We start from the raw sequence: 24,820 nt of genomic DNA, 5'->3' as shown, positions 1-24,820 counted from the left end.
ATGAGATTTATGATCTTTTAATATCAGTATTTTATTGGGTCTTTGTTAATATAATTTACAGATATGTGGGCCTGAACATATAGTTATATGCATTTTTGTGTTCATTTCAATATGTATTATTGCACATATCTATTTAATGTAATACAAAACATGCACAGACCACAATGTAAGCGTTGTTTACATCAATCTGAACAAAGAGCTTGCTGTTGTTTTGTTTAATAAAGAGAACAAAAAACGGGTGATGCATCTTGTCATATTTATTCTGGAACACATTGACATAAATTGTAACATAATAATAAACATTAAAATGGCAGCTGTTGAAAATCTGTTGTGCAAATATTTTCAACCAAGAAGTTAAAGGTGTCAGAAGGAATGTCCATTGTGTCATTGTCAAGTATTGACAGTTTAGGCATATCTGTTGTGAAAGGTTCGATTGAAATAGTATCTAAATCCTCTAATGTTGGCATATTAAAACTTTCAGAGCTATCGGTGGCAGATGAGAAAGTGCTTGGATTAGTCAGCGAACAGTCAGTTTCATTGGAATTATGGAAGTCGTCATGGTTTGTGTTTCCCTGAATGGGAGCAGGTTCTTTCAGTGTATTTTCATGGTAAAGGTTTGATGCATCTGTTTCAGTATTTTTAGACTCCAGAGTCTTTAAAGGGCCCAGGTCCATCATTGTTTGTGAGCCTCCAGTAACAAAGGCGTTGTTAACACACTTGCTTTCTCTAATCCCTTTACATAGCGATGTATCCACTGCTTTAAACCGAGATTGCCTTTTAAGTTTCATACGTCTGTTTTGGAACCACACTTTGACTTGTCTTTCAGTCAAATCTAAAAGAGCTGCGATTTCTACTCGCCTTGGTCTGCAAAGGTATCTGTTATAATGGAATTCCTTTTCTAATTCCAAAAGCTGGGTATTGGTATAGGTTGTGCGCAGTCTTCTCGAGTTGTCAAATAGGTCACCGATGTAGTTTTCCTGAAATTCTTCGTTATCTAAATAAAAAGGATAATAGATTACATATATGAAATGTGTGGGTTAAAATGGCCGCCTGCCTTGGAGCACTATACAAAATGGCATAGCATACTAATACAAGGGTATCCATGCACCTAATTCGACCTCAATACAACGTTTACCAGCTATTGTTCGATAGGTGCATGATCATACGAGAATTGCAGTAAAGTAAACGTAAATTAGGTGTTGAAATTTTTTGCATTGCTTACAATCAGAAATAAATGAACTATCATATCAGTTCTTGTTCCATTTTAATGATGTCCCTTTCATATATACACCTTGAATAATAACGTATTTAACTGCAGGTACACTGACCTTCATTGGAAGATCCAGAGGAGAGTGTGGCTGGAGGAGCATGCTTTTTCTTTTTATGTGTTTTCTTCTCTTTCATCCATGGGTATTCCAAAGGCTTGCTCCCTAAAACTGCTCTGTCAATATCTTGCGAAGTTTGCGTTCTTTCGTTTTGAAATGTGTTTCCAGAGTTCAGAATGCCGTGTTCAAAGGGAGGAGGAATCAGTGTCGAATCTGAAAGCGACGAGTTTTTGATTGATGAACTTTGAAATGTCTCACCAAGAGGAGGAAAGGATGTAAGGCACTCCGCTAAGGACGGCTCGCTGTTGATAAATCCAACCTCTCTGTCAAACCCGCTGTTCATCTTTGCTTACTCGGGCGGTTTAGGAATTTTCTTACAAAATATTATAGGAAGTATATTTCAAATTGTATATAAAAATATATTATAAAACGGTTTAGGAGCTATAGCATTTATTAAAGTATGGGTCTATTGAATTCAGGGACAAGGTTGAGCTGAGGATGAATTTACTGTCACATGATCCAGTGGACCAATGACATGGGTGAGAATACAAATCCTAGCTTTCTGAAAGAACTCGACGAATCGAATTGTTATTCTTTATTTTTATTTACAGTCTGAATCTTGTTAATTGTAAACAATTAGACCAAATATGGTGTTAAAAATACGTGGTCTCAATAGACAGTGATCTGCAATTAATCACAAATATTTACTTGCAAGGTAAAGGCAGATAAAACAAATTAATCTTATGCGTTGTCACCGGTGTCAGCCTGCAAAAGAATACACTCAAGCTGTGTGTTCAGCTAAACGCTGGATTTAGGTTGTCGTTGGGCCTCGAACAGATTTATTCAGAGTCGATACGGTAAACATTTGAATTTGAGTATTCTACACCAACAACGGTTTGTTTATCTATCTATCTATCTATCTATCTTCATTGTTAAAATCAACTTGGTCGTCACAAAACATGGCAAATATCTCGTTATTGTTTGATTTTCTCACGTGTTATGTTTAATGCATTCTTTTGTCTGTAACATTGTATTGTTGAAAGATGTGTGGGAGTTTTAGCTTTTGGTAAGGCAACTGCTTTGCGTGGGGACTAAACGCACGTGGGGTGGGGTGGAGGGTGGGGGGTGGGGGTGGGGGCACTATAGTTATACCAGAGGTGGACATTTTTGCTTAAATGTCTGCCAGATTTCAGGCATTTCATCATTAAATTCATTCATCATTAAAAACCTTAAATTATAGTCCTTTATTTGACACAGTTTTTTTAATGTGCATTCCATTTCAAGATGGCGTTAGAAATAAAGGAAACACTTCTGGATCTTCTGTTAAGTTAAACACTTTATTTACAAAACAAATGCTCAACACACTAAAATATAACAGTTCATAAATTATCATTAGGGTGTTTAATCGTTGTATGCATTAAAGGTATAATTCATAAAGTAACAAATTAATTTGAGGTAACTTTTACAGAGACATGTAAAATCACATGCTAGTGTACTGCATACTTAAACCAGTTCAGAGACACATTCTATGTTTTCAAATAGTGCCAGACAATTGAAATAAAGCATGTAAAAATAAAAACAATGAATCTATTGTGTAATGTCATATTGTAGGTTTACTATAATATTGACTTATAGATTGCTGCCAGAATTAACCTTTACATAAACTACAAACACCAGCCACTGTTACAGTTGCTTTAAACTATTCGCTCAACTATTTCGAACCATTGTACTAAAGAAGAGGAATATAATGGCAAAATACTTTAATTAATCTGTCCAAGGCATGTTTCATAAGTTCTACAAATGTTCACGTAAATATATTAAGACGAAGATAAATAATACGTGGTACAAAAATTATTGTTAAAAATAATAAATACATACATAATCGAGTTTAATGCCTTTCATACATTCTTGACAAAAATACATAAATTAAGCTCTTCGAAGTGAGACCAAATGCAGACAAAAACATCACGTAATAGAGATGTACAAAACAGCCCATTATATCGGGTTGCTAATATTGACATATCTACAGGACTTACCTTCAAGTAAAACGTTATCAAATGTTCAGTCCTTATGTTTACATTGTGCATTGCACTTCAATATGCAAAACAGCTGGCAAGAACATCCCTTAACCGGTGCCGACTAGTCTCAAAAAGGAACACAGCTGTTAGAAAATGTAATAGTAATACACCTCTCTCTCTCTCTCTCTCTCTCTCTCTCTCTCTCTCTCTCTCTCTCTCTCTCTCTCTCTCTCTCTCTCTGATCTTAGTTAAAAAGTACCCTATATTATAGTGAGGTAATACAAAGCGAGGACGCCGATTCACAACAACGACAGTCCACTACAGATGCGTAAGTTTAGGTGCTTCCTGAATCCTTCCCTGAGATGTGTGATGAGAAGTCAGATCTGTGTATGTGGGATGGGGGTCACAAGGTCCGTGGTGGTGGTTACCAGGAATCTGAGCAGCGCAGCTGTAGTCCACACTGGCGGATGAAGGATGAGGGAGATGGCCAAGGTTGAACATAGGACCCGAGGCTGACATGGAATCAACAAAATTCCCTCCAACATACACAGGGCTGCCTTGTAAATTAGGATTGGCAAAGCCACCATTGCCTTGCATGGTATGATGTTCATATTCTGATCCAGGGTACCTCTTCTGCTGTGGGAGGCAGCTACCTAATGGTGCTGTATAAGCTGCCAATCCATACATATTTTGGTGTGGCTTAGCGAATGATGCTGGGGAATGAGCATCATAGTTAAGACTGTTTACATTTGGGATCTGGCTTGAATATCCAATATGATTTGGGCCACTTAATGGCGGGCTTCTGTCTGGGGATTGTCCAATGGGAGAGTGCATTATCCCCTTGGCTTTCTGATCTTTTTTGTACTTCATCCTCCTGTTTTGAAACCAGATCTTTATTTGACGCTCTGTGAGGTTCAATAAATTGGCCATCTCGACTCTGCGGGGACGACACAGATACCGGTTAAAATGAAACTCCTTTTCAAGTTCTACAAGCTGGGCGCTGGTGTAGGCAGTACGGACCCTCTTTGATGCTGGCCCTTGCGGACTTTTGTCATCACAAGTATCCCCTGCTACAAAAGAAAATAAAAATGGCAAGATATATATATATACGCATTTCAGACCTTAATATAGTAAACTGTGAATCCGATTACGCTATAGGCTATACACTATATACACAGCGCGTCGATAATAGCACCAACGCTTATAGTGGCTGCATAATTGTATTATACATAATACATGCAAAAAGCGTCTTTTGTCAGGCATTACTGGTGTTTATGCTCTATTTGCTGACTGTACAACGCCAGGAACTTTTTCCCAGGCTCTGTTTTTTTATATTAGGATGAACAAAATGTTCAGAAATATGTCTATGTCTTTCTTTCCCATTATAATACAATAAATGATATAGCTATTGCACATAATCATACTGAAGCTACTGGTAAAAGATAATTAAAAGTCAGCAAAAACAGTCGTTAAAAATTGAAGATACAGATTTGCATAAAGCAGATGAACCATTCAAGTGGACAATTTATAAACGACATGAAACACGTGACAAACGAACGTTGTTTAATCCAAAGCCGTTATACTCACGTGTTCATAAAATTAGGTTATTCAACCTTATATAGAACCATGATGTTTATTTGTAGACTCTCTCAAAAAAAAAAAAAAAAAAAGATGTATGTACTGTGTAAAACCACATTGTTTCTTCGGGGTTCTTCTGATACACATACTTGTATGGGCAACAGAGGGTTCTATTGAAGGGGTTCAATGTCAAATCAAATGTCGTTTACACAACTACTATGGGACCCTTATGATGCTTCATTGGAATCGAATACATAATTCCAAATAGAAATAAACCCCTTTGGAACAGTAATTAAAGTCCTATTGGACCAAATGGTTCCAAGTAGAACCTGGTATACAGAACCCCCTGTCCTTCAGTAAAGAAATGTTTCTTAGAATGAAAGGCTTGGAACTTATTTCCTTTCATTACACTTTTGGATCAATTTAATAGACCCAGCAATCCACTGGGTCAATGCAATGGACCCAAACAGATTCGATAAGATTGGCTATTGGAAGAGTTTTTCACGTTCATTTCTGCTTCAAAGGGCTAAACAATTCCTAAGCTTTTATTAATGAATATGGCCTTTGGTACAGAACATTTACTGATTTTCCTTCCAGTGGAAAATGTTCAAGTGACCTTTACATGCAATAAGGCGCCTGTCTGTTATAACAAGCCAATGACAAGTATTGCACCCCCGAGGATAATCTCGGAATAATTTGAATACATTTCCTAGATTGAATATGAGAGGCGGTTTTAAAACAAACGTCTATAGCGACCAGTCTATAGCACGGCACACAAATACATAAATAAATACATAAATAACAGAAAAAAATAATTGTTACACTAGTCTCTTGCAAATTGTATATTTTGATTTGACAATACCTCCTGCATTTATTTGAAGCATTCCTATATAGTCTATGGGAAAGTCTTTTTTTCCCCCCTTCTTCAGCAAACAACAAAATAAAGCAGCCCAATAAGAAAAAAAAAAAGAACTAATCGTGACCAAATACTTTACCTTGTGCAGCTGTGAAGTTACTTTTCTGTTTTGAGTTTTGTCGGGACTCCTTCATCCACGGGAATATTTGCTTTGTAATAACCGGGGTAGTAGAGTTAACTGAAGAGTTGGAAGTAGGCTTTTTTTTCTGTGTTGAAGTACTACTTGAGTTAGGCGAAGATGCGGGCAAAGGAGGTGCTTGCTCTAACTCACTGATGTTAGATGGTTGGCTGCTGCCCTGGCTGGCAGTTGTTCTCATGCAGATGCTATTTATTTCACTGGATTTTTGGCTGGGGGGTCTAATAGTTGGTGTTTGTATAGAACCGGTACATACAGAACTCTGAAAATCGTTCTCAATAGTGGATGGTGGGTACGGTTGATGGGTAGAATTGCAACTGTATGCATCAGATTTAGTGTAAGAATAGCCCCCAAAAAGTCCAGAATTATCATAGTAGGCAGCTTTCTGCATGGTGTTTTTTTCAGAGAGATAGGGCCTGGATACCCTTATCCAATAGCATTGACTGTTTTATGTCACGTGTAGGGAATCTTCCAGTCTTTGTTGTGCTTCTGACCTATAGTTGCAAGAAAACAAAGACACATTCTAAATTGGACTGAAAATATTAAAGTGAAAAACATGAAATCTTGCATTATGTAAACTGAGTAGAATACAAACTGTTATTTAAACTATAAGTCTGAAAAGGTATTTGGTATATTCGGTTCTTCAGTTACAGTCTGTGTGAGGAAATGCTGAATTTATTCCAGTTTTACGAATTTTACGTGTGTTGATTTAAATAAGTAAATGCATGCTTGTATTTTCTGATCTGGAAATGGAAATGATGACATAGCACTGTATAACGCTTTATCAGACATTCATGTTTTGTTTTCGTCCCGTTAGTTGTTTGTTTCTGGTGATATATGTATGCAGATCTTTACGTTAAGGTATTACTACAGTTTCTATTATGTAAAAAGCATACAATCTATAATTTATAAACATACCCCTCAAGTCCATATATTAATAAGACAGAGACTGATTTCTAGGCTGTCGGCTCTATATTGCGCTTTATTGAACAAAATCTTCGTTTAAGGGATTGAATGCATGACTCAACTTTTGAACCTACTTTGTATGTGTGTGTATGTATGTATGTATGTATGTATGTATGTATGTATGTATGTATGTATGTATGTATGTATTATTATTATTATTATTATTATTATTATTATTATATTATTATTATTATTACTAGTATATGTCATCTACATATGTCGACTCATATTTAAAATTAAATGCAATAAATTTTTAGGAAGATTGTCCTATAATCTCAAAGATAGTTGTTGTTAACCAAAATACAATACATATCTTAGCTATAATATTTGTGTGTATTAATTTGTTTGTTTTTATTTAAACCACGTGATTAAAATGTCATTATGTTTCCATTATGTTCCAAGAAATATTACATTCATTAGTTATAGTTATATAACAATAACTGCTAGCAACGTGCGCAAGCAATACTTCATGAGTCTAAATGACTGTTGGACATTCGGTACACAAATGAAGCACTTTTCATTTTCACTTATTCACACACTGGTTAAAGACTTGATGGATTGAGCCTATCAGAAAAAGAAACGATGCTTTACTTTGACTTTTCTTGGTTTTGTTTCTTCGGCATATGGAAGGTTCAGATCACACAGCCCTCCCTCTTTCTCTAGGGCACCACAGAAGCAAAATAGTTAAAGTTTAACTTGGGACTTTAAAAACTCCTTTGTGTAGAAACAATTAAGAAAATGCTTGAATCAGCACTTTAAGCTCCCCTATTTCTTTTACAATACCACGTGCACAATAGATGTCATGAGTAAGCCTAAAGCAAAAAAAAAAAAAAAAAAAAAAAAGGAGACCTTACCCTTACTCTGAGAGAGAAAGAAAGAAAGAAAGAAATAATAATAATAATAATAATAATAATAATAATAATAATAATAATAATAATAATAATAATAATAATAATAATAATAAGCTGATATAAATTGCCAATCTATTTCAATAACCCAATTGGAACTACTTTATCAAAGTAGGTTTAAACTTAGACCGATCTTGACATTTCTGGGTTTAATGTGTGCTTCTTCTTCTTCTTCTTCTTCTTCTTCTTCTTCTTCTTCTTATTTAATCTGTTGGTATTGTGTTTGTTTTCAGAAGGACACGCTACTGTTAAATTATATTCTATAAATTCATTTTTTGTTTGTTTTTAACAGACTGAAATTGCTCTCAGACGAGTTTACCAGTCTTTCCCTTTTCATGTTTAACGTGTATTCCAAACCAATTATACTAGACAAATACTTTGCTTTTGGCAATTTCGGGTTGGACGGGCTACTCTTTGATTTATTGGCTAACGCGTGGGTTAACTAGTGGTGTCTACATACACCCTGTTTAAATTTCCATAGTGAACAGAAACATTGATCGGCGTTTAATTGGATATTAGCATCCACAATATATAAGCATATACATCGTTAGAACAAAGACAAATATCATTGATTATTTCTTTAAGAAAGTGGGGCCCGTTTTTGTTCAGATATAGCACATGCTTGTGAACTCTGCTTGAACCTTAAAAAACAGACATGGGCCATAAATCACTTGGACTATGGTCGAATGTTCCTAGGACCATCTTTTAGATCATTCTTACCTTATCGTTTTGTTCTCTTTTTTTTGTTTTTGCGCAAATTTCGTAGGCCTAAAGAAGAAACTCAAAATGCAAATATTGTACACTATGTCCAACAGCGTGTTAATGAGCTCCATAGTGGAAAAGGTCTGGTTATTATTATTATTATTATTATTATTATTATTATTATTATTATTATTATTATTATTATTATTATTATTATTATTATTATTATGTTTTGTTTCTTTTGCACTTTAAATCTTATAGCATATAGGCAATCTGTTTAAGATTATTGATTCCCAATACAGATTTTGGTTAGAGTACAATTACTTTTTTCAGTAATGCAAATACGAGATGGGAGGGTCTGTACGATATGCTAATTACAACGCAAATGTGCACACGGTCCAACCAAGAGCATCAAACAATGACTGCTAAAATCTGTAGATGTTCAGCGATTTATTTATACAGTGCAATGTTCTAAGTGTCATACAATATCACGTGTAGCCAGCTGTTATGCTATTGGCCTTTTATTGACAGCTGTTTCAATTGCATGCACTCTTTTAAAATCAATACCTAACACAATATAAAAAAAAGAATTCGTTTTTTATGAGTGGGAAGCCAAATACAGTAGTTATTAACCCTAATCCCTTGCAGTGCATAGCAATGCACCTGTCAGTGTGTGCTGCAGCAAAATGTATGACTGCTAGTACTATGGTCTTAAACCCTTCACTAAGGAATGAAAAGAAAAACGCTTCCCAAGACTAGCTATCTTCAGAAGTGTAAAACAATCGTTTTAGCGTAGGAGGAAGACCAGCAAAAGAAACCCCTACTCCGCAAGTTCTCATTTAACACACTGGAAGGGACGTTTATATAAATCGCACAAACAGCGCTAAGAGTGTCTGTCTCCTAATACAACTCTTGCAGATTTTCGCCAGAAGTGTCTCGTGCTAAGACAAAAAAAAAAAAAAAAAAAAAAAAAAAAAAAAGAGTACGCCGAAGAAGAAAAAACGAAGGATTATCCAGCTGCTGGCACAAATCTGAACAGAATCTTGGAGTGAATGAAGCATGGGATGAAATGGACAGTGTTCATGTATTTCTAAGTACCGTGTATGTTGTTTGGCTGTGAAGACTTCTTAAGAAATGTTGGTACTCTGTTCGTCTGTCTCCTATGAAGACACTTGTATGTGTGGCCTAAGATAAGCTGCTGGAAGGTGTATGTAATAGTGACCAGTGCAACACGGGTAATAGGGTTTAACCCTTCGAGTATTTCAGCACTCTTTTTTTTTTTGTTTTTCCAAATCTGCTTTTTTTTCTCCCTAATACGCCATTAAAACATACATAGTTTAAAATCAGCTTGTTATGTTCTCATATCGTGTAATAGGCACATGTGTGACAGATATTGTAATCTAAACCTTTCTTTAAGAATACATGGCGATTTCGCTGTTGCGGTTTTGATTATTCCACTCGCGATTAAGGATATGCATTTTCACAAAGTGTGTTGTAAATGCAGATAATACGCAAGCATTCAAAGATATAAACAAGGTATTAAATAAGATAGACATTTGCTGTAACAGATACAGCGCTATAGGTGCATTAAATATACTGCAATGTACACTTTTATTATTATTATTATTATTATTATTATTATTATTATTATTATTATTATTATTATTATTATTATTATTATTATTAAATAAATAATTTCCACATATAATATTCATCTTCTGAGAATAGCGTTGTGTTTGAAATGCATATTGTTTTATTAAAATGCTGTGGGTTTACTCACAAACATGTGTTTGCAGTTATTTTGTAAATGTACTATATATATAAAATAACTCTTAACTTTTCCTATTAATGCATCAACTCTTACCCCAGAATTGCGGTTTTTTTCTTTTTCTTTTTCAAAGTTTTGTCATTACTGGGATCCCGACAACTTGGCCCTGGAAGATTAAACAAATGTTATCAATACATGAAACACAAAATGCATACTGTTTAACACCAACTATCTACAGCTGCCAGAATATTCAAACTCATTTGTAATATTTTGTTCACGATAGTATTTTCGTAAAACAGGAGCGTTTGTTCTTTGTTCATATATAATGTCGCCTATAGTCTTTGCACACACTTTGTTTTTGTATTAAGTATTTAACTTAAACTGAGCACTTAGAACTCCGGGGTAGACTTTTTACAGGTGTCCTTAAAATGAAAGGGGCAAAAATGTTATTTAAAAGTATTAATGAGATTCACAGACTGTATTCGGCAGTCAAATGCAATTTATATTGAAGTGATATGTGTAACCTTGTGTAAGGAGTACTGGAGAAACGGAACGAACCAAAAGAACATTATGGATGTTTTTAAACGGCCAGGCGCCATCAGCCATAACTCATAAATAATGTATTACAATGGCGGGTGTATACTTGATACATATATTTAGAACCCTTTCTAAATATAGCCTATCCTCATGTCATTACGTCATTTTTTTCGGGTATGTCCTAAGTGAAAATTAGTCCTAAGCATTTGCAAACATCGAGGAAATGTATGGCGTAATTGGAACGAGATGGTGCTAATGGTTTAACCTGAACAATACATTTTGTAGAAATAATAAAAATGACAGAATAAAAACCTGCACAAAGGATAGTAAGCCATTAAACCGACCATATTTAGCAGTCATAAGCCTTTTTCGTGACCTTTGGCATGTTCAGCGATAACTCACCCTTTAATGAACAACGAACGGAAGCGCTTCAAATAAGTCACAATGCAAACCTTCGCAAAACTTTTCAGCACTGCCTTGTATATTGCTATCCTGCCCTCAGGGTACAGCATTTTAAAACTAGTTTCAACAAGATGGTCATACTACCCCTCAAGTTAGAAACAAGAGATGAACTGCTGTGCGCCATAAGATCTGCGGTTCAAGGCCTGCTATATCAATGCGTTGTTTAATGTATTCACGTGGTCATACGTCAGTTTTACAGCTTTGCATTTTTTAATAGATATGTATTTATTTATTTATTTATTCTTACTAGGGGTAAACATACGTTTAATGCATCTATCTAGTAAGACGCTGGCGGTCAAGAAGAACCCACACGCTTGCTGCAGTTTGTTTTAAATATTTCTTGGCGTGCTTTAAGAATGTTTGTCACCCACGCATTATCAGCACGGTAAGTTCTTAACTATATTAGCATAATAGGTTATGTTATTAGCTACATTCTCCCGAAACTGCTCCCCAAACACCTTCTCTCTCTCTCTCTCTCTCTCTCTCTCTCTCTCTCTCTCTCTCTCTCTCTCTCTCTCTCTCTCTCTCTCTCTCTCTCTCAAATAACTGTAAATATTAATTGTAAATAAGATAACAGTTACGATACTGTTAGAGTTATTGAGGTCTAGGCAGTTGAAGCTGGGATACCGGTAGTAACGTCGATCTTGAAATATACGATTTAAGTTTATTAAAAACAAAAACCGTTGAAACAATCTCTTAGTAGATATTATTTATGAGGGAAGTTGTTGCAACATTGTTTTTTAGGTGAAGTTATAAGTGAGTGTATCTTTCTAGCCAAATGAAATGCTGCTCGCTATAATCTGATTCAGCTTGTTAACTTGGCAGGCCAGTAGCTTGAAGCTGTAGCCTACTGCTATGAAAAATGTCCAAAGCTTCTGTCTTTGTACCGAAACGAAGAACACCATTTTGTCAGTATAGTACAATTTATTTCCCATGTTATTATCCAGCTTGAACACAACGCGGTGGAAGAATTATTAGTATTACCCTTCAAGGAAAAAATGCTTAGGAGTCTGCCAATATAAAACTGCTTATAACTGCAGATACTGGTCTGGTTTCATTGAATGCATGTAACATATGTTGTTCAATCCAATTATAGTTTTCAAACGTAGGCTACTGAAAAGCGAACGAAGAAAGACGACAAAGAATCTATTACAACTAAGTTAATCTGTAACATCAAATTCCAAAGAGTCGGTCTCTTAGATACTGGAGAAAATAAAGCTCCAGTCTTGGTTCATTATCTAAAAACCTGTATTTATTTATAAGAGCAACTGAAAAAAACAAATACACCATGCAAACAAAATCAGTTAATATTGGAGTTATAAAACAAATAGATCATGTCAATTGAAGACGAGAAATCAAAATAGAACTTAATGAAAAATATTTTGTCTAAATATCGTCAAAGTGTAAAATGTTTTCAGGAAACGCTGGATTTATTTTCTATCCCTTAATCGGAGATGTGTGTATTACACTATCTGATATCTATTTGTTAAAACAAAGTACCTAAAAAGCTGTTTAAACAGAAAACGACCAAAAAACGGTCATTCAAACTGCTGTCAATTATTGTTAATACATGTAATAAAAACAAACACACACACACACACACACACACACACACACACACACACACACACACACACACACACACACACAAAAACCAAGCAGAAAAAAATATACACATATGGTAGGTTAGTCCTTGGTTTACATAGCCATATGTCCTAAAATCACATAAATCAACCGCGGCTACACTTTTGGCGATAAGACAACAAATTAATGTGATTTACGATCTAACTTTTTATATGACACCATGAAAAGTTCTACTGGCTCTTCCCTCCCTTTTTATGTCGTTTTTTTTTCTTAACTAAACTGCAAAATCAGCTAAAAATCGACACCAGAATATATGTGTAGGACATATATCAAAATATATGTGTAGGACATATATCAAAATATATGTGTAGGACATAAGTCCAGTCTAACCTTTTGAAAGTGCCCAGGTTGCTAAAAATGGTAAACTCTGCGTTACAATATCAGGTTTTGTTTCCATATATGTTTCCTTGGCTATGCAGGCAAAAGCGACATTAATAAAGATCACCCCTTTAAATGAAATAAATCATATTTATATCCTCGCATTGTGGTTAAAGGTTGCATTTTGCCATGCAATTGCTTACCTGTGTATCAATTTATCATAAACCTGTGCTGCTCAGTCTCAATTTCTTCGCCTGCAGTCTCTAGAATATATCCTTCACCCTTTGTCTGCAGACAATACTGTCCTAAACCCGATCTTGCGGTTTTACAGACATTTCCATATACCAATGCAGACAGTATTCCCGATAGAATGGAAACAGACTCAAAACCAACTACCAATAAAAAGCGAATGCAGTTTGTACCCCTGTCCTAAAATATCGCTTGCAATCAACCACCCAGGGATAAAAGGAGTTTACAGCACCAGGTATACTTTTTAAAGTCACAAATTATGATTTTGGTACTGTATCGGAAACCTTTTATAATGGCAAATAAAGGCGCTGCCTTAAAATACAACCATATTTGTTCACGTGATCTGTATACCAGATTATTCTGATTGAGGCAGGAACTACAACAAAGCTCTACATCACAAAGAAATTTTTATAAGGAAGCTCCTTCGGGGTTACTGTGTATATATTTATTGTTTTTTGTATAGATTTCTTTTTTAAAATCGTATTTCCCTTTAAAAAGTAATACACTGTGAAAAAAAATAGTTACAGTTAGTGCAGCCCAGCAAAAAAATAAAAATAATAAAAAAGGGTCTGCATCCTCAAGTAAAATATTATGTTTTTAAAGGAAATCGTTTTTGTGTTTAGTTTGTTCTAAACTGGAGATTTCGATTTATTGTGCTTTTCCTTTCGGACACGATTTTGAATCGTGATCTGGACATTTTAAAACATAAATTCATTTCCAAAACAATCATTTAAAACGGTGAAGAGCTTTTGAAACCTTACAAATAAAATGGTATATTTGGGACTTTCAAACAATATAACCCGGTTTGCCATTTAAGGAATTGCATTTATATTACTGTGGTATTTTCCAACACTGGGATTGACACTATAGGCTACAGATCTCAATATTTTGAAGAGCGACGGTTATTGAATTGCATTTTTTTTTTGTTTGTTTTATTTTTTTTTGTTTGTTTTTGTATCCGTTCATTCATTTTATTATAATAATATCTTTCTTTTCTAGGGGACTGGAGAGGCGAGGAATCACAGCATCTGCATTCACGGCGATTGTTGAAAACAAAATGACAGCCCACTAACGGTGGTGTTATTTCCGTATTATAATTCTCACCATGACATATTGAATTTTAAGCAACTGTAGTTTTATGTACATTTTGGGCGGTATCAGTTTGAAATATAGTCAAATTCATCGAATAAAGTAATAAATAAAGCAATTGTACTGCATTTATTTAGTAAAACGCGACTTTGTTTTAGTCTAGGTTTTAAATAAATAATACATGCATATTGCATTTTGGGCTTTGTGAATGATTTATCTTATTCCTCGCAATTATTGAGCAAAATATTCTAGGCGTCCTAAAATCCTGTGCAATTAAAAGAGGTGTATTGACAATAATATATGACCCGAGGGTTTACAGGCATTATATCACGGTTATCTGAATACGTAGATTTTATTTTTTATTTTTTTATATGCCTGTATCATTCACGTGCAATACTACTCCGAGATATGTTATTTAAAAGAAGAATGCGAATAACAATAAATATAGTATCATAGCATTACCTATATTGTTTACCTAAATCAAATCCTAACAGCAAAATGTGGCACATGGTTAACACATTAAAGTGTTATACACATATATTGTATATTTGTTTTCTGGATTACTGTGTAAAACAATAGAATTTCTTTCTATTTTAATACATTAAACAAAACATAAGAGGCACACGCAAATGTATTAAATAACGAGCATCGAATTATGAAATACTGTAATGTAAAAAACCTTTATCTTAAAACAAGGAAAACAAACAAACAAACAAACAAACAAACAACCTTTCAATGTAAACGTAACATTGTAAGGAAAGATCTGTTGAGAAAACTCGCTTATACCGAAGAGGAGATGGAAAAGAACAAGGACATCTTCCCCGATGGTGGGAATCTTTCTGTGCGGGGACTTGTCGATGTAAGGATGCAAGACTTCTTCTACCGTATCCTATGCTCACAGGGCAATAAAAAGTGAAAGATTTACAGTGTTCGCCCGGCCCCCAGCAGCATCGCACCCTTTTAGGAATTACTCGGGGTGATTTATAACAACGCTGGCAACTGTCAACCTGCTCAAAATAATTATTTCTACCTTTTAAAAAGTGAACTAGTGATTAATTTCTTCATGCACATTTGTTTGTTGCATCGATGTTATCATTGTATTATTAATAGTATTATCATCAATGTAATTGTTATTTATCAGGGAAACCTGTTTTAGAATTGTGTTTGGAATTAAAGATGTAATATATGGTAATATTATTTCCCGATGCCAGCTATGAAAACGTTCGTCCAAATTGATTGGTTGTATACGCAATTGCTTTAAGCATCATGGATTTAAACACAATCTTTGCGTTTCGTCTTACTATACACAAAAAACAAACCAAAAAAAAAAATAACATTAATTCTGTTTTGTACCATAGATTACAACTGATTACACTTATTCTCAACACACACACACACACACACACACACACACACACACACACACACACACACACACACACACACACAAACATACACACGCCAATACATCATTTTAGAAAATTATATTTGCATTAGATGTACAAGCCTCTTTACACGTACTAAGTACTGTATTATTGTATGCATATAAAGAGTTTCCTGAAGACTTGGAAGCATTTTAATCGTTTTTCACTGTCAGTGGTTCAGCAAGACACAATTTATGACCCTTGATTTCCAAGGTACCAAGGCCCTTTTTCACAGACTCCAGGAAAAGGCAACAGATCCCATGTCAGGCTGTATTGTTCGCAGTAAAACACAAGACCAAAACACTATAGCAATAATTATACATGTACAGCTATAAGCCCCTGTATCAATATATTCCTCCAATATATTGTCAATATTGCATTTTCTGTTTGTCATGCTTTCGCATGATCCCCCCAAAAAATAAGGATAAAAGGTCAATTCTAGACTGCCTAATGGAAGCACAGAGCAGGATTCAAAGGGCGCTATTTATCACCTATGTGACAGTTAAGATCATTTACTATCTCACTCAAAATGAAACTTAAATGTTTACCTACCAAGCTTCCATTTGTTCAGATGTTATACAAAAGAGCTGGTTAGTGCAGCGTAGAATATCGGACCGTGTGTATATTATATTCTTGGGATCTCTTCAGTTTTCAGCTCTGATAGAGTCCTTTGCTTGGACGATTAATGACGACGCCTTGTTTCTAGGGGACGTGCTGCATTAATTATTTAGCAAATCACGTGGTCAAATCAAGTAAAAACCAATTCTTTTGGTCTCCTATTTAAATCTTCGGATTCAAGCTGCATAGTTTAAATACATTTTTTGAGAGCTATGTGGCACAAGAAGAGGACAATCCTGTGAACAACTGAGCATCAAACATGGCCGTTTGAGAACCACTGTGGGTTTTCGGTCCTGAAGCGTCTGTGTTGTTCCATGCCGTGTCACTGGCTAACCCTTTGCTAGCATTTAGCTGTTAGTTCAATACAAGCCAAAAGTTCAATAATAGCCAAAAAAAAAAAAAAGTTTCTGTAATTGCTCCATAAAGACAAAACAGTTTATGAAACTGTAGAGGCCTGTGTTTTCTACCTGTCTGCATAGTACCCAAAACTACACATTCCGCATGAATGTCCTTAGAATATAGTAAGGCAAGGTACTCACAAGGCATATGTGGTTTTGGTGCATTTAAAACAAATTGATATAAAGCATATGGATCTCCTTCACAGCAGTTATGTTTTCTTTTTAATTACTATGACCATCACGAGCCACTGGTTTGAATTCATTTTATTTTCGTGTAGGTGTGTGTGTGTGTGTGTGTGTGTGTGTGTGTGTGTGTGTGTGTGTGTGTGTGTGTGTGTGCGTGTGTGTGTGTGCGTGTGTGCGTGTGTGTGTGTGTGTGTGTGTGTGTGTGTGTGTGTGTGTGTGTGTGCGTGTGTGTGTGTGTGTGTGTGTGTGTGTGTGTGTGTGTGTGTGTGCGTGTGTGTGTGTGTGTGTGTGTGTGTGTGTGTGTGTGTGTGTGTGTGTGTGTGTGTGTGTGTGTGTGTGTGTGTGTGTGTGTGTGTGTGTGTGTGTGTGCGTGTGTGTGTGTGTGTGTGTGTGTGTGTGTGTGTGTGTGTGTGTGTGTGTGTGTGTGTGTGTGTGTGTGTGTGTTTTAGGTTTTATTTCTTATAAGATGCATTTCTTCTATAAATACTTTGTTTGATCACACCAAAACACTTATATGTATTCAATTAGTAATAAAAACAGAAAAATCTCTGCTGTATGTAACTGCTGGAGTCCGCGCTAAGTTTCATTGAAGGCAAGGGACATTGGTCACGTTTTTGATCATGACCTATTATCTTTATATATATATATATATATATATATATATATATATATATATATATATATATATTTTGAATGATATGACTTTATTATTATTATTATTATTATTATTATTATTATTATTATTATTATTATTATTATTATTATTATTATAATAATAATAATAATAATAATAATAATAATAATAATAATAATAATAATAATAATAATAATAATAATAAACATAATAATAATACACAAACCTTCGTTTTGTGACCGATTCTAACAGTCAAAAATATGTTTCCATCTAGACAAATCACAATTAAGAGTGCTGAAGGCAGGAATTCTAAGTCCTGTGGTGAACCGCGCCTGTCACCACACAGTCCAAACAACACATTCCTCCCCGTGTGTGTGCTTTAGATATCAAATAATTTCATTGTAGGCCTGCACTAAATATAAAATATCTACTTAAAAACTAAAAATGAAACACAAATATGGTCATATCAAAAAGAAAATATTATGAAGTTATAGCATACATTACTTTTGGTAGTAATTCTATAATTAGCAAATACGTTTACTTTAATACTTTACTGTTTAATACTACTTGGCAGCCGTATTATTATTATTATTATTATTTATTATTATTATATTTATTTATTATTATTATTATTATTATTAGTAGTAGTAGTAGTAGTAGTAGTAGTAGTAGTAAAATGTGACTTTTACTCTAGTCCTTGTTGAGAACTGGTCATCGTTCTAACAAAAAGCTGTTTAGGATCTCAGATTTTGAATACTGTCAAAGTGTTTTGGTCAGAGTTAACTACAATGTTTGAGGCAATACACACGTGTATGCATGTATGTATGCATGTATGTATGCATATATTGGATGGATGCATTGGATGGATGGCGGGTTTCTATGTTTGAATATTTTGCATATGTTACCGTAAACACTGATGTAAAAGTAAACACATATAATTTTACTTAAAGAGTAAAGCTACATTTTTTGTACAAAACGTGTATAGGAAAACTATTCTAAGCCATATGTTACATGGGGGTCTGAAAAACATGGCGAATCGTTGAAAATGGCATTTCCTCAAGTGTACGTTTTTATGCATTAGCTCATGTAATATATTGAATATACATATTTTGAATAAAATCATAAATGTCTAAAACATAGCTTTGTTCTTTAATTATTTCAGATTCGAGACTGGCTTGTCATTTCTACAAAACGAAACAGCGAGGAATTGCCTATATTTGTTTCTTTTATTTATTTATTTATGTATTTATTTTTTTGGTTGTAGGCCTATATCTAGAGCAGCAGATCCACATTCACTGGTTAAATTTGTCAAAGAAGCGAGGGGTTTGCATGCTGGAAGTGATATTATATCCAGTAAGACGTAATTTTGTATAACCATTTTATTACATCCCTCCTCTTTAGAACATGTACTGATTTACAAAATAATGTTTTACTGGAGGGTTCGTGTAAAAAAAAAAAAAAAAAAAAAAACAATAACGACAATACAACAAACTCAAATCACATCGCTACAGTTATCTTTAAAAAAGTCCCCTTTAAATTAAAGAATATCTGGCCTGTTCAACTACAGCAAGGAAAGCTTTGGTTGTTTTGTAGAAAGTATATCCTCGTGTTGTGGAAGTATAGGCTCAAAGTCGCATATATTACATCAGTGTAACAATGTGCATTAGTGGGGGGGGGGGGGGGGGGGAACAAAAAACTGTACAGTCCATGTGCTAAAGAAACTCATTTACCAAAGCTGAATGTGAATCATGACTGAAACAGAAAAGGCGAAGGGTATGGTTAGGGTCCAATAGGTCAGAGGGTTAGAGGCCAGTCCTCCCGGCTGAAATACGGCTAATCGAAGAGAAAATGTGTCCTCTGGATGAACCTGTTTCTGTAGCTTACAGCCGAACTTCAGTAAAATACCCTTTCAGCTTCTCAACGTGAAGGCGTCATAAAGAAGACATCTTCGCAATGCGTGAGCCCTGTGTTTTTTGTCATAGAAACAATGATGCAAAGAATACCAGAATATCCATCGTTAATATAACGAAGTGGATATATTATAATGTCATGTGCAAGTCCGAGAAGGAAGAACAAAGAGACGCTAGAATAGTCTACTCAGACGATTATGTTCCGTACAAGATTAATATTTCTCAATATAGCCTCTCTCTCTTTCCCTAATGTTACGTTTAAAAATATATATTCACCATATATTTTTCTTTTTGCAAAAACTTAGCTTCAGCCTGTTTTAATTAGAGCAAATTGAGTTTAAAATTAGATTTTTTTTTTCCTTTTACATGATTATTTATTCAATGCAATGTCTCTTTAGGTACATGTTTATTATTGCAATGATATATAATATTTTTAAATCGTACTTCTTCACTTGCAACGACCCGAGTCAAATTGCACTCAATGTATTATACAAAAAAACAAAACAAACAAAAAAAAAACTATAATCCATTAGGTCGTGAAGTAATCTAAAAAAAACATTTCTCATGATAATATATATATATATATATATATATATATATATATATATATATATACACACACACACACACACACACACACACACACACACACACACACACACACATATATATATATATATATATATATATATATATATATATATATATATATATATATATATATATATATATATATATATATAGCATCAAACTCTTAAGACACTAAAACCACATGGTTAATAACATATAAATCTTCCCAGAGGCGTGCATCCAGATTGAAATGTGTAACATATCCAAACATGTCAGACAATGATTTACAATAAGTAACGCAATTCTCAAGTAGGTGTGAATTGACTCTGAAGGTGTGTGTTAATGTAAAGATCAGTGCGAGCATTTCTTAATGTATATTCATTTGACGGATTAAAAAAAGTATTGCAAAATACCTCGTGTTGTTTCTCTTTTATTAGAGCATCACTTTAAAAAACTATAGGTAGAGGTTCAAAACTGTCCCGTTTTGTCTGATTGAACATCAGAAATAGTACCCACTCGTAATTCTTTGAAATGCCTGCAGATGTTAAGATCACAGCCATTGACTGTTTTCTTTCTTTATTTTTTGCTGTCCTCTTTATGCACACACACGCACACACACACGCACACACGCACACACACGCGCGCACACACACGCGCGCGCACACACACACACACACACATACACACATGCACTATACACTGACTAACAAAAAAAGGGAATGCGTTTTAACCATGAAAAGTATAGCAAACATACAATTATAAAATAACAAATAGGGAAACTGACATTTTCATATCCAATTCCTAATTTTATTATTTAAAATGATATGCATCAGTTTTGGTATCTTTTGCAAGAAAAAAAAATGCAAAGGTAGATCACATAACACTAGCAATTCCATAAAGCAGCACAATAAGCTTCACAAATATTTTGTTGTCTTATTTAAATAAAATAATAATAATAATAATAATAATAATAATAATAATAATAATAATAATAATAATAATAATAATAATAATAATAATATCAAACCACAGATCCCTTTCTCGTGATGCTTTAGAACAATAAAAGAGTGGGCCAGAATTACACAGAGAATATTAGAGTAAACAACGCTACCACAGTAAAGCGGAAAACCTTCACTGTAAAATAAAAAACAGCATCACTGTCCAATACAATATATTTTCATTCACAGACTACTGTACCTCTCCGAAGCAAGTGACGATTCACTCATATCTTCATTCAAAGTTATGATGGTGTGTGGACAGTTGTTTTTTTTTTTTTTTTTTTTGTAGTTTTCCTTCTTAATTACACACATGAGAAGAAACTAAAGACATGTTTATGGAACATGCATTTTCTGCTGGGGTAGTGTTTTTTATATACATTCGGAAACGTGGATAAATGAATCTTCCTCCGCTTCTATAAAGTTGTGATATCAGTCTGGCTGTCCTTTGGCACAGTTTGTAAATGCTGGCTGGATGCAGATGAAGTTCTACCTTTCGTGTTTGGAAGTTTGTGATCTTTTTTCCATTTCATCCTTCTGTTCTGAAACCATATTTTGATCTGTCGTTCGGAGAGACATAAGGTATGCGCGATTTCAATGCGACGCCTCCTAGTAAGATACCTGTTAAAATGGAATTCCTTCTCCAGTTCCAGAGCCTGTTGTCTCGTGTATGCAGTCCTTGATCGCTTTGGTTCCCCACCAGTATAATTTGGATTAACTAAAACAAACACAAAGCATGGAAGTTAGTTATTACCATTAAACTGCCATTTCATATTATACTTCAAATTTCTTGGAAGTAGTCAGCAACATAACAAACACACACACACACACACACACACACACACACACACACACACACACACACACACACACACACGCAAACACACACACACACACACACACACACACACACACACACACACACACACACACACACACACATATATGATAAATAATTAAAGTAGCTGTATTAATTTGCTATAAATTGCCCATGTGCTATGCATATAAATGTATTATTATACATAAATAACATAAAAACAGAAATAATGAAAAAGGAAAAACAAAACAAAAAAACATGCTCACACTGGAGTTTTCAATTGTAGCGAAAACTGACCACATGGCTAGCGGCCTATTTCCTTAGCAATAAAAATTTATGATGGGCGTAATTGGCAGACCCTTCAAAAGCGCCCATAAATTTTGTTCAACTGATCTTTACAAAAAGATTATATAACCAGCCCAAAATGCGTTGGAGGTAAGAAAGTGACCCTTACCCGTAGTCATATGAACCTTCTTCATCCAGGGATAAACTACTGCTGGCTGTTTGGCTGGCATCGCGTTTTGGTTCTTGACGTTCTGTTGTAGGTTGCAGGGTCGTGGGGTGGACATTTGAACCGGTGGGCATTGCTCAGTCTGAGCGGGGAAAGGGCTCGGTTGGCTGGGATGCTCCTGCACATGACCCCGCGGCTGCACTGTAGAGCCCTGATCAGTGCTACAGCCAAAAGAATGCTCGATGTAGTTTGACCGTGAATAGATTCCTGGATGCTGAAAATCTGTGTTCTGCGATGGACTATAATACTCTGAGCCCTGGTCAGGGATATAACTGTTCTGTGAATATTCCTCGCAAGGTGGAAATTTAGGATCCACATACTTGGAGTTCACCATATACGAACTCATGGCCATTAATTTCGGAAGGTAGAAAATACTAATTTTTCCTGAGTTGTCTTTTTTCCTCCTTCCATAAAGCCCTCCTACTTGCTGTCAACTGAATAAAGTTAGGCACCCATGTGACCGGATTAGCCAATGGGGAGAAAGGGAGTCTAATAACGGATAAGTATACAGCTAGTAGCAATAATTGTCATAAACTTTACGAAATATGAATATCATGTTTACTAAAATCGTACAATTGAATTCGAACAATAATGAGGATTTTTTTTAAAAATACATAATATTATCCTTTTGCCTAGTGAAACCCCGTCACCTTAATACTACTGTAATACAACTGATCATGAAAGACTGAATAATATAATATATATATATATATATATATATATATATATATATATATATATATATATATATATATACACACACACACACACACACACACACACACACATATATATATATATATATATATATATATATATATATATATATATATATATATATATATATATATATATATATATATATACACTTTATGCAAAAAGTGGAATGCTCACAAATATAAAGACACAGAGCCAGAGATACAAAAGGTCCTTGGCATAACAAGAGGTTAATAAAGCAAGAGCACAATTGATGTGGACCGTCTTTGTCATGTAGGGGTCATCCGAAAGTTACTAGAATCTCATCATTCCATCCCATTGTACAGAAAGCAGGGGGCTTGGTAACTAATAACACGAATGAATGTATTAAAAGATGTGTATAGAATCGAAAAAACAAGATCTTACTTCGCTGTGTTTTTTGTTTCTGCAAATTCGATGAGATAATATTGTTGTCTGACAAAATCAACTTGTATATTACTAATACGAACCATCGGCTATTTATGGTCTTCCTAAGTTAGTAAAAAAAAAAAAAAATCAACAGCAATCAACCCAAGACCAAAATACATTTTTAAGGGACATGCAAAGTATAAATTATAGATGAAGTTTTAAGTTTTTATCGTGCTATAAATGATCTAACTGCAGAACATTTATATTTTAACACACTTTCCTTACAATTAACTCGAAGTTTTTGCACCGACTATATACTCCCCTAGAATCGAATCTGTGACTGTGATAATATCACACAAAGTCGGTTCTACAGGGTATATATAGACGGCGAAATGCAATTCTTAATAATAATAATAATAATAAGGTAGGATTAAATAAAACAATATACTGTCTTACTTAATATCATCTTACGACGTTTACACTTCATCTTAAAAAGCAAATAATATTAAAACAAATCAACTGTTTTATAATTTTAGAAAGATATGCATTTCATTAAAACATGTAATGATCTTATCATCCATTTAACCACTGAACACGACAAAACCACATATATTTCGAATCCATCCTTCAAATTGTATGTAAGACTTCTTCTTCTTCTTCTTCTTCTTCTTCTTCTTCTTCTTCTTCTTCTTCTTCTTCTTGCAGGTTTTTCTACACTCACTAACAGGTCTATTGAATCAGCACTATAAAAATGTGGCTTGTATTTAGAACCTTGTGGTTTTTATAAAGTGCGTTTAAAGTACGGTTGGTTTTTTAATTGACCAATTATGCCCCAATGTCTACTAATAACTAGGCTGTAGCCACAAACTAAAATAAAAGGTATATCAGCAATAAATGTAGCCTATTCGTTCGATATGGATGCATACTTACTTTGAGGTGTTTCTCTGAGAGTAAGCTAAAGCAGAATACTCTCTATCAACTGCCCCAAGCTTTACTGGTGCGGTGGCATATGAAGCAGAGGCTAAGGGGCATGGAGA

General features: G+C 34.5%; 3 protein-coding genes across 6 annotated transcripts in view; all 3 read right to left on the bottom strand.

The window, feature by feature from the left end:
• Window positions 1-301: 301 nt before the first annotated feature.
• LOC121322678 (homeobox protein Hox-A2-like) lies at window positions 302-1,922 on the bottom strand. Its single transcript, XM_041262878.1, has 2 exons — window positions 1,329-1,922; window positions 302-994 (listed from the first exon to the last, which is right to left on the bottom strand). Exons 1-2 carry the CDS (start codon window positions 1,666-1,668, stop codon window positions 303-305), a joined length of 1,032 nt encoding a protein of 343 aa, XP_041118812.1. The 5' UTR covers window positions 1,669-1,922; the 3' UTR covers window position 302.
• Window positions 1,923-2,464: 542 nt separating this feature from the next.
• The window catches only part of LOC121323620 (homeobox protein Hox-D3a-like), a 30,787-nt gene continuing 8,431 nt past the window's right edge, over window positions 2,465-24,820 (bottom strand). Inside the window, exons 1-4 of one of the 4 annotated variants that reach the window (XM_041264773.1) lie at window positions 21,554-21,626; window positions 10,414-10,483; window positions 5,917-6,467; window positions 2,465-4,413 (exon numbers count right to left, since the gene is read on the bottom strand). In XM_041264773.1, coding sequence (XP_041120707.1) covers window positions 3,662-4,413; window positions 5,917-6,364 — 1,200 coding nt within the window. In that variant the 5' untranslated portion in view covers window positions 6,365-6,467; window positions 10,414-10,483; window positions 21,554-21,626 and the 3' untranslated portion in view covers window positions 2,465-3,661. Of the gene's footprint in view, window positions 4,414-5,916; window positions 6,468-7,530; window positions 7,598-10,413; window positions 10,484-16,592; window positions 16,826-21,553; window positions 21,627-24,820 lie in introns of those variants that run through there. The other 3 variants (XM_041264772.1, XM_041264771.1, XM_041264774.1) reach the window with 3 other exon arrangements.
• On the bottom strand, window positions 21,764-23,269 carry LOC121323622 (homeobox protein Hox-D4a-like). Its single transcript, XM_041264775.1, has 2 exons — window positions 22,623-23,269; window positions 21,764-22,069 (listed from the first exon to the last, which is right to left on the bottom strand). The coding sequence occupies exons 1-2, from the start codon at window positions 23,029-23,031 to the stop codon at window positions 21,768-21,770; spliced, it is 711 nt and encodes a 236-aa protein (XP_041120709.1). The 5' UTR covers window positions 23,032-23,269; the 3' UTR covers window positions 21,764-21,767.

This window comes from Polyodon spathula, chromosome 11, assembly GCF_017654505.1.
Source record: "Polyodon spathula isolate WHYD16114869_AA chromosome 11, ASM1765450v1, whole genome shotgun sequence".
In the NCBI taxonomy this organism is placed as follows: Eukaryota; Metazoa; Chordata; class Actinopteri; order Acipenseriformes; family Polyodontidae; genus Polyodon; species Polyodon spathula.
Note: the sequence above shows the minus strand (reverse complement) of the source record. Positions and strands in the feature narration are given on the sequence as shown.

Excerpts from the sequence above, each read along its gene's own strand:
- LOC121322678 (XM_041262878.1), bottom strand. The coding sequence starts at position 1,668 with ATGAACAGCGGGTTTGACAGAGAGGTTGGATTTATCAACAGCGAGCCG. Across the intron at positions 995-1,328 it reads CTCTGGATCTTCCAATGAAG|ATAACGAAGAATTTCAGGAA; the intron begins GTCAGTGTACCT and ends CTTTTTATTTAG.
- LOC121323622 (XM_041264775.1), bottom strand. The coding sequence starts at position 23,031 with ATGGCCATGAGTTCGTATATGGTGAACTCCAAGTATGTGGATCCTAAA. Across the intron at positions 22,070-22,622 it reads GAAGGTTCATATGACTACGG|TTAATCCAAATTATACTGGT; the intron begins GTAAGGGTCACT and ends TGTTTGTTTTAG.